The sequence below is a fragment of the Chamaea fasciata genome, unplaced genomic scaffold (assembly GCF_029207755.1).
Source record: "Chamaea fasciata isolate MVZ Bird 193981 ecotype frontalis unplaced genomic scaffold, bChaFas1.0.hap1 SCAF_15, whole genome shotgun sequence".
NCBI classification, from domain to species: Eukaryota; Metazoa; Chordata; class Aves; order Passeriformes; family Sylviidae; genus Chamaea; species Chamaea fasciata.
This window is the reverse complement of record NW_027094100.1, coordinates 785,312-794,933: the sequence shown is the minus strand read 5'-3', so window position 1 is coordinate 794,933 and position 9,622 is coordinate 785,312. Positions and strand designations below refer to the sequence as shown.

At 53.5% G+C, this 9,622-nt stretch overlaps 1 protein-coding gene across 1 annotated transcript; it reads right to left on the bottom strand.

Moving 5' to 3' along the window:
• Positions 1–491: 491 nt before the first annotated feature.
• On the bottom strand, positions 492–7,226 carry YIPF5 (Yip1 domain family member 5). Its single transcript, XM_066196929.1, has 6 exons — positions 7,137–7,226; positions 6,836–6,944; positions 5,542–5,714; positions 4,509–4,654; positions 2,608–2,789; positions 492–1,532 (listed from the first exon to the last, which is right to left on the bottom strand). Exons 2-6 carry the CDS (start codon positions 6,934–6,936, stop codon positions 1,370–1,372), a joined length of 765 nt encoding a protein of 254 aa, XP_066053026.1. The 5' UTR covers positions 6,937–6,944; positions 7,137–7,226; the 3' UTR covers positions 492–1,369.
• Positions 7,227–9,622: the final 2,396 nt, after the last annotated feature.

Here is a 9,622-nt window from a genome sequence, read left to right as displayed (position 1 = left end):
ATCCCTTTTCCTATGGTTTCTCCAAACTCAGCAGCTCTGTTGCCAGGGCAACACTGTGTTGTTTTTCCTGTGCACTGAAGTTTGCTCACGCAGTGGTGAAAGAAAACGTTGTTTATATTATTTAATATCCAGGTGATCACCCTGGAAGGTACCGGTGGAATCCCTGCAAAGCTTTCAGACCTTCCCCTCTGGAATGAGTGCAGGATGAGCTGAATTAGCTGTTCCCAAAGGACAGAATTAGAGTGTTAGAACCTGACTTGCTCAGGCAGCTCAGGGAGCTCTTCTATGTCCTAGAACTGTTTAATTAGGCTCATTGCCAATCAGTGCCATTGATCAGCACAGGACAGGGGCTCCCTCCTGCTCTTCACTCACTGAAGCAAACCCCAAATCCACCCAACGAGTTCAATTTTAAACGGGATTTTGTTTCAACATGAAAGTTTCTATTTCAGTAAGCGAACATCAAAAAAATAAAATCCGGAAAATCAAACACCTTTTTCAAAATTTAAGGAAAATTTAATCAATACGCCTTAAATTATTTTACAATAACTACAATACTGACAAGCATAACGTTTTCCAAATGGTGTTTTCCTTGGAAGTCCTGCGAGAGAGATTCCTCTTCATCCAGCAGAATGTGCACCACGAGGGAAGGAACCTCTGCCCACGTCCTTCAGAAACCCCAGTTGACATAAAGCTACAGACACCCCAGTGTGGTCATGTTTCAAGTGTCACAGAATTACAGATCCCTTTCACTTTTAAGCATCTGTTTTCTACTTCATAGTTTAAGTATTTTAATCCTGAAACACTCTCACAGCAAATGAACAAATAATTGAGACTGGAGAGCTTAGGAGGATATTGGTTAAAATACAGGAAATACTCTAATTACTTTTGTTCATTTGTGCATTTTTGGTGAGAGGGGTCAGGAAACAGGTTCCTCTTTCCTGCAGTTTTATCCAAAGTCCCCCAAATCCACAGCAGCTCCTTTAACAGTTTTGGATAAAAATCTACCAATTTGTGACTGCAACCCTTCGCCCTCCCCTACAAAACAAAACAAAGCGAACAAAAATCACAACCCTCAAATAAACAACCGAAAGTTACTTTTTTCTAAAGATCTAGGAATGGGAAAGAAATCACAGGAACTTGATAAGCATGAACACGTATTAAAGCTCTGGACTCCCCAGGTCATTGAAAACAGTATCCAAAGTCCTAAAAAAGTGAACACGAGACGTTTTCCGTTGTTCCAGGTGATTCAAACAGGTCTAAGTTTCATGATAGCAACACGAGACAGTTGTTTGCAGCTGCTTCTGGTCCAAGTCCATGTTCCAAGCTGGGATTTTTCCTTTTGGCCCCCCTGGAGTCCCCCAGAGTCTGCTCAGAAGACGGAGATGAGGGCGAAGACTCCGTAGAGCAGCGCGCAGGGATAGGCCACGAGCAGCTGCTGGCCCTCCATGGCTAAGGCAGAGATAAAGATCTTGGAAGCAGAAAAGCTGCACCAGCCAATAATTCCAGCCGTGAGGATAATCCCCATCACTCCCCTGCAAAGGCAGAAAGGAGAGAATTCCTGTGAGTCCCGTGTAAATCCACCCGTAGGAGCCACACCTGGACACACCCAACGGCTTGTGCACGTTCTGGGATGGATTTCAGCATTTGGCATTCAATGAAATATTCCCACTAAAAGCACTGGGAGAGCACTGGCACAGGTTCCCAGAGATGCTGTGGCTGCCCCGGATCCCTGGAAGTGCCCAAGGCCAGGCTGGATGGACACTGGGGCTTGGAGCAGCCTGGGACAGGGGGAGGTATCCCTGCCATGGCAGGGGTGGGGCTGGAGGAGCTTTTCCAATCCCAACCATTCTGGGATCCTAGAATTTTAAAACACGTCAATTAGGAGGGTAGAAAGCCCCCTCCAAATGAACTCTGTGCATATGAAATCTCCAAGCAGTGAGTGAAAGAACTGCGGCAAGCTGTTTCTTTTCAGTCCCTAAATTCACAGAGCCAAGAGGAATCATTCTCATTTTCTTGTATTTGTGAAATCCTAATTTGCATCTTCAATAATAATTGCTTTCAGACTTTACTGGTGCTGAGACTTGTCAGATTCAGAGCTGGCTGAAGACAAACCTGAGATGGCTCTTGGAGTCTGTGTATCCAAAATCTGTTAAAGGACTTAGAGGCAAAGCCAGGATTCAGGCCCCTTTCCCCCAGTAAACACCTGAGGCCACTGATAATAAATTCCTGCCCTTACTCAAGATTCCTGTCATATTCCAGTCACACAGCTCCAGCACTGAAGGTGGGAATTCCTCTCAATTCAGTGAGGACTCAGTGATTCCCCTGCCCCAAATTCACTCCAACTCAGTGATTCCCTGCCCCAAATTCACCCCAATTCAGCAATGTCCCTGTCCCCAGTTCACCCCAGCTCAGAGATGTCCTTGTCCCCAGTTCACCCCAATTCAGCGATGTCCCTGTCCCCAGTTCACCCCAAGTCAGTGATGTCCCTGTTCCCAGTTCACCCCAGCTCAGCCATGTCCCTGTCCCCAGTTCACCCCAGCTCAGCCATGTCCCTGTCCCCAGTTCACCCCAGCTCAGCGACGTCCCCGCGGCAGGGGCAGCACTTACTGCAGGGAGAAGACGATGGCGAAGGAGGAGAGCAGGATCATGGGCAGCAGGCAGTAGCCCAGCACGCTGGCCACGCAGCCGAAGGACACCCCGGTCATGCTCATCAGGTTGAGCAGGCAGAACATGCCCAGGCAGCCGATGGCGCTGATCCCGTACACGTACCCGAACTGGATCTTGCCGGCCTGCGGGACACGGGGGTCAGGGGGGAACAGCACGGGATGGGTCACAAGGGGGTCAGGATGGGATGGAACCGGCACGGGATGGGGGTCAGGATGGATCCAACACAGGAGGGAACACCATGGGATGGGGTCAGGATGGATTCACCATAGTACCAGCACGGGATGGGGTCAGGAGGGAACCAGCACAGGAGAGGGTCAGGATGAGATCAGGATAGAACCAGCACAGGATAGGGGTTGGGATGGAACAGTACAGGATGGGGGTCAGGATGGATCCAAAACAGGAGGGAACCAGCACAGGAGGGAGGTCAGGATGGATCCAGCACAGGAAGCAGATCTACCTACCCTGGCACACAGCAGGGGTGGGCACAGGCATTGTCCCCCAGCCCCCTCACTCCCATCCCACAGGGAATGTTTCCCCCAGGACACCTCATGCTCCAGGAGCCTGGAATTCCTCCTGACTCTGTGGATCTTACTGATCAGGTTCTGATCTGATTGTTGTTCTCTGATCTCAGCCCAGGAGCTGAGGGTTTTAGGGTTTAGGAGTTAGGGTTGAAGAGTTTAGGGTTTAATCAAGGACTTCTCATGCTAACTGATTACTTGCAATACTGATCTTTACAGAACTGATGTGTAAAGACAACAAAAATAATTCAGGAACTTCTTGACAAACCCAGGGCTGAAGTCCTTTAATTTGTGGTAGAATGCACAAAATTATGGCACAAGGAAAATTATTTTAAGAAATCCCAGGAACAGCTGAGGCTGAGCTGCCAAGCACTGGGTGTGAACTCGGGACTAGCTGAGGGAGACTTTAAAAAGCCAAACCCCAACTTTGCTTGTTCACAAGCACACAGAAGCACATGTGGGTTATGTCCATGTGCTCAGGTCACCTCCTGGTTTTCCCAGGCTGAGACTGATGCTTCCCTTCCAGCACCTTCCCCCCGCAGGGCACAGGGCTGTGCAGCCTCCAACAACTCCCAAGCTGGATGTGCTCAGACCCAGCTCTCCTCCTTCCCAAGCAGCATAGGAAACAATCCCACCTGCTCCAACCTCTGTGCCAGGCTCAGCCCACTCCCTTTCACCACACTCCATGGCTTTTTTTAAAAAGCACACAGGAGAAATAATTTTAGAGGAAAAGAAAATTCAACTGTGTCTATTATCAACATGTTCATTAATTTGACTGGCCTACTTTCCATAAATAAAAGTTACTTATTAAAGTGGGCTTGAAGTCCCCTTGGTACCAAGGTGTGTTTTAACTGTCACAGCAGCGTGAAACTTCAGGCAGAAATGAAAAGCAGTGCCTGAAGCATTTAAAGCTAAAACAGATGAAAACCCCTGAAGCTTTCAAAGCCAAAGAACACTGTTTGCAGCCATCTCATCACTGACACTCAGGAGTCATTAAAGCACAGCCTTACTCCAATTAAGCCCAATTAGAAAGGGCGAGCAGGCTCCAGCAGTGCCAGCCCCACTGAAGATTACAAAGGGTGTGACAGCAGGTTTTCTGCAGAGTGACTGACACACACCTGGTGTGTCGGAGCTCACCCAGCCCAGCAGTGTGAGAGGCCCCACACACAAATCCTCGGGCTGCGCAGGCTCAGGGGCTGGACTCGGATGATGCCTGGGGGTCCCTTCCCCTCCATGGAAAGGATGAGCTCCCCTGGCCTCCCCAGCCACAAGTGCAGTGCCCTGCAGGCCCTGCCGTGTCCCCAGCCCCTGGCAGCGCCTCACCAGCAGCAGGGTGGCCCCAAAGGCCAGGCAGAACACCATGGGCCCCGCCAGGTCCGTCTCGTTCATGATGTTGCCGTCAGCCACCTTCAGGGGGTGCAGCACCGTTAGTGTTTTCTGCCAGATGTGGTCGAAGTTGATCCCCAATTCTGCAAGGGAACAGAACGTGGGTTTCATTTCTTCCCTTCCTGGCTGCCCCACTTGCTCCACCCTTTGTCTGCCTTGTTTCCCCACTCCCCATCTCCCCCGGGCCCGTGGTGGGCACCAGGGGTTTGAGCCCTCCCCTCTTTCCTCCTGCTGCCTCCACACCTCCCGGGGCTGGGAAGTGCCCAGGTGGTTTCTGAAGGAGCAGGGAAGAGGCCAAACACAGAGTTCTGGGTTCACAGAGGTCCCTTCAGCCCAGCTCCCTGACCCTGTTTTATTTATGCAAATAAAGTAATATTTTTAATACAACAGTCCAGGGGGTGGAAGGTATCATGCCTGTGTGACAGATGCCCACCTCTGCACCCAGTAACAGTGAGGGTTTATTCCGTTTGGAACTGAAAAATCACAGAAATAAGCTGGAAACTGATCCCAGTGAGCCAGACTTAGCTGAACATCCAGCCTGGCACTCTGCACAGGCATTTCTGCAGTGTTTAGCATTCCTTGTTAGCAGTGAAACACACTGTAATAACCAAGGATCAACTCAAAGGACCTGCAGCCACTTGTTTTATGGAAGTGGGCAGTCACAATTATTATCTGCAGCAAGAGGAATATTAAGTGTTCTGCCACAAAGGCAGGTCTCCCAGTTCACTGGTTTAATCTGCCACAGAGCAGCTGGTGTGAAGCGAGAAAGCACCAACTCCCAACTGCAGAAGTTCACACAAGAACAAGAATTCCCCATGCCAAAATACAGATTAAAAAAAAAAACCAAACAAACCCTCAATGAGAATTTCAAACCCACTGAGCACTCCCAGCAGCAGGGAATCCACACACTGCTACCAACTCATCCCCAAACTGGGAGCAGTTCTGGCTTCGGGCCACAGCAAAGTTGTACCTTCTAACAGCGGAGGCTCATCCTCAAAGTTGCTCCCATAAAAAGACTGTGCTGAGGCTGGAGTGTAGCCCTGGGTGGGCTGGTAGATGTGCCCCGTGTAGGGCTGCTGCTGCTGCATCATGTCAGGGGGCACAAAGGCGCCCTGCTGGGGGTACTCGTAGCCTCCATAGGGCCTGCAAAGCACAACCCCACGTTAGGGCACAGCCAGGGCTGCTGCTCCAACACCTCCTGCAAGGCAAAGCTGGGTCCAGTCAGTAATCACAGCAAACCCTGCCTTCTGCCTTAAGAAGTCCCCCAGCTCCTCCACGAAAAACCCCAGCCAAAGCCACCCTCTGCCCTAAACAAACTCCTCAGGTATTCCTGCCACTGATCCATCCCAAGGCTAACCACAGAGACTTCCATGAACTTTTCCAAGACCTTTAACTCTGGAAACAGCAAGAAGGGAAAGGCAGAACTCCTCGTGCCAGCAGAGCCCAGCCCCGGGATCCTGGCCAGGGGATGGCACTGACCTGCTCCATCCACCTCAGGGGTCACACGGAGGGACCAAAGCCCCCAGCCCGAGGCTGGATGTTCCCACAGGGCTGCCAGGACCCCCTGGCCCAGGAACACCCCCCACACCTCCCTGCTGCAGCCTGGAACCCACCAGGACACTGCAGGCTCACTTAGGTGACACTCATTTCTACTTCCCAAGTGAGTGACTGGAGATGCAGCTGCACAAGAATACTATCTCTTCGCCCAAGGACATGCAGATCGCTCATATAATTAAAATCATTCATATAACTTGTCCCTCAATCTTCTAACACTTGCTCTGAAATCCACCAGGCACAGAATCCAACACAAAATTCCTCTGGATCTCCATTTACAGTGAGTTCAGCTCTCCACCAAACAGAGCAACCAGGACTCACTTCCAGAAACCAGCAGCTGGCTGAAGCTCCAAACCTCTCCTGGAGACACAGACTGTCCCAGAAGTGTCCTAAGGGAGCCCAGAGGAGAGCTGGAGAGGGACTTTGAACAAGGGCCTAGAGTGCCAGGACACAGGGAATGGCTGCCCCCTGCCCGAGGGCAGGCCTGGACGGGATCTTGGGCAGGAATTGTTCCCTGGGAGGATGGGCAGGCCCTGGCACAGCTGGGGCTGCCCCTGGATCCCTGGCAATGTCCCAGGCCAGGCTGGACAGGGCTTGGAGCAGCCCGGGGCAGAGGGAGGCGTCCCTGCCATGGCTGCGGTGGGACGGGCTGAGACTGGGGGTCCCCCCAAGCCGAGCCCCGGGACGCCGTGACCCCGGGCACCAGTTACTTGCTGTACGGCCGCCCGCTGTAGTCGTAGGGCTGCGCCTGGTCCTCGATGCTGTAACTGGTCTGGAAGAACTCGGTGTTGAAGCCGTCGAACCCGGACATCGCCCCCTCTGCAAGAGAACAGCGAGGAGCGTCCCGACCGCTCCCGAACGGCCCGCGGCCCCTCCCGCCGCTCGGCCCCCGGCCCTCGCACTGCGCCGGGGGCCCGGCCGCCGCTCCGCCCCGTTCTCCGGCCCCCGGGCCGTCCCTGCCCCGCGCTCCCCGCCCGGGGTCCCGCTCCCCGCCCGGGGTCCCGGCCCTACCTGCGGCCCCGGCCCGGCCCGGCCCCGCTCCCGCCGCCGCGGCCCCTGCGACGTGTCACGGCCGCGCCTCCACTTCCGGGACAGCGCGCGCCGCTCTGCGCAAGCGCGGGCGGGACAGCCCCGGCCCCGGGCCCTCCCTCCGCCCGCCCCGCCCTTGCCACGCCCCCGCCCCGCCCAGCCCCGCCCTTGCCCCGCCTCGGTCCCCGCCCAGCCCCGCCCAGCCCCGCCCCTGCCCTCAGCCCCGCCCTTGCCCCGCCCTTGCCCCGCCCCGTCCCTCCCTCAGCCGTGTCCCTCCCTCAGCCCTGTCTCTCCTTATCCCGTCCCTCCCTCAGCCGTGTCCCTCCCTCAGCCCTGTCTCTCCTTATCCCGTCCCTCCCTCAGCCGTGTCCCTCCCTCAGCCCTGTCTCTCCTTATCCCGTCCCTCCCTCAGCCGTGTCCCTCCCTCGAGGCCAGATTTATCCACAGGAGGTCAGTGTGGCTCCGGTGCAGCCTTTTCATATATCCATAAGGTATTTGAAACTCCCTTTTCATAGATCCATATTCACTCCCTTTTCATACATCCACAAGAGATATTTTCCTGTGGCCACGCGAAAGCTTTGCTAGAGCTGTGGATCTTCTTGTCTTTATCCCAGCCCTGCTGTTGGCCCAGCCCTCCCAAATCAGCTGCAGGACCTGGGGACACGGGGGAATTGAGGAAAACATGACTGGCGCTGTGAGGACACTCTCATGTGAAGAGGCTCCTTTTAGTGTCACTCACTGTTTATCCCCAGGGCCGGGGAAAAGGCTTTTAGCAGCCTTTAGAAGTCTGTTAATCAGAATTTGTGTTTATTAACTCTCTCGTGCCCCAGAGCTGAGCGCAGGGAGCAGTGACCGTGCCTTGCCGGCTTTGAGGTGACAGGGAAAACCCCGGCTGAGGAAGTGCAGCTGAAACCTCCGGATGAGCTGAGTCAGGAGTGCAGCTTTATCCTTGCTTCACACCTCGCTGGAGGAGTGCGTGGTGCTGAGGTTCAGAGCTACAGCAGAACCAGTTTCCATCCCGGGCATGACGCACTCTGAGCTCTGGCAGCCTCCCGGAGCCGAGCGCCAGCCGTGGGGGCACACGAGGTCCCACAGGCCGCGTTCCTGGTGTAAGTTTGTGTACGTTTTCCCTTTTAAATTCATTTTGGCTCAGGACACAGTTACAGTCATTTTGTTACAAATCTCTGTATGTAATATTCTGCCGGTGAGATGACTGCATTTAAATTGCAGCCCTGCAAGGCAGATCTGATGGTGCAGAGTCCGTGGCAGCGCCGACAACAGGCTCCTGAGAAATGTCACTTTGTGGTGCTGAATGGAGCTCCAGTGGAGAATTACAGCCACGGAGAACAGAACTCAGTAACCACAGAGCTCAGTAACCGTGCTGTAAGCTGCTTCATGCAAATTTACACTCTAGGAAAATTAGTGTTTGAAGGCTGAGAGGCTGCCAGCTCTCACGCAAGACCTGCACAGTGTGCGGGCTGCATCTGATGGCTCAGTGCCCCTTGGCTGAGCTCTGTGACTCGCTGCAGCTCACTGGGCAGGGAAATGAGACCCAAATCCCAGGCACTGGGCTGTGTAATTGGGATCTGCTGGGGAAAGGCTCTTTGCTGAGAAATCTGTTTGGGTTTGCTTAGATTATTAGAATTTCCTGGCGGCTTAGGTCGTGCTTTCCTTAATGAGCTCTCCCTGCACCAGGCAGCTCAGCACTGCTGTGGAGAATCACGTGTAGGATGGATTCCCAGCCCTCCGGGGCAGGGGTGCTCTGACACAGCCCGTGGGTTCGAGGGGAGGGCAGGCACTGCAGCTGCACAGTTTCCTGATGGTTTGGGGTTTGGGAAGGGCAGCCTGTGGGCTGCCTGGGGAGGCACCAAACACCGGGCACTGTCCCTTTGCCGAGGCCCCAGCTCCAGTGTTGGATTCTGGCACTGGGGCCATCACACATGCTTTGGGGTGGAAAGGACCTTAAAACTCATCCCATCCATAGCCCAGTTTGCTCCGGGTCCCACCTGGCCTTGAACACCGCCCAGACAGGGAATTTGGGTTTGCAAGAGACCCTGAAATGGCTCCAGCCTGGAATAAGTTAAAGTACTCATAGGAGTACTCAGTACCTGGGTTACACAGCACCACAGTGTTGGTGCCATGATAATGCTACCAAAGCTTTGTTTTAGCTGTAATGTTAAAAAACACACTATAATTACACCACTGTTAATAACAGGATAATTTGAATCAGACTGAGAATAAAAGTATTACTCAAAGAACTTTGGAGGAACGGGAGGATGTGGAAAGGGAGAGGAGGAAGATGTCTGCTGAAATAGGCCTTGTTGTGGCAGAACTTGAAGGGGAGGGAGGAAGGAAGCACCTTGCAGAGGGGAGACTGAAACCAGCGATTTTTGTTTGATTTTAATCCTCGTTTCCCAGTGTGTCCAGGAGGTCTCTGCCTGCCTGCCCATGCTGACTCTCCTGCAGGG

What these genes read in the sequence shown, in the direction of transcription:
- YIPF5 (XM_066196929.1), bottom strand. Translation starts at nt 6,936, where the DNA reads ATGTCCGGGTTCGACGGCTTCAACACCGAGTTCTTCCAGACCAGTTAC. An exon ending in TGAGCCTCCGCTGTTAGAAG is followed by an intron (nt 4,655 to 5,541) that starts GTACAACTTTGC and finishes GTTCCCTTGCAG; the next exon opens with AATTGGGGATCAACTTCGAC. An exon ending in GCCATCGTCTTCTCCCTGCA is followed by an intron (nt 1,533 to 2,607) that starts GTAAGTGCTGCC and finishes CTGCCTTTGCAG; the next exon opens with GGGAGTGATGGGGATTATCC.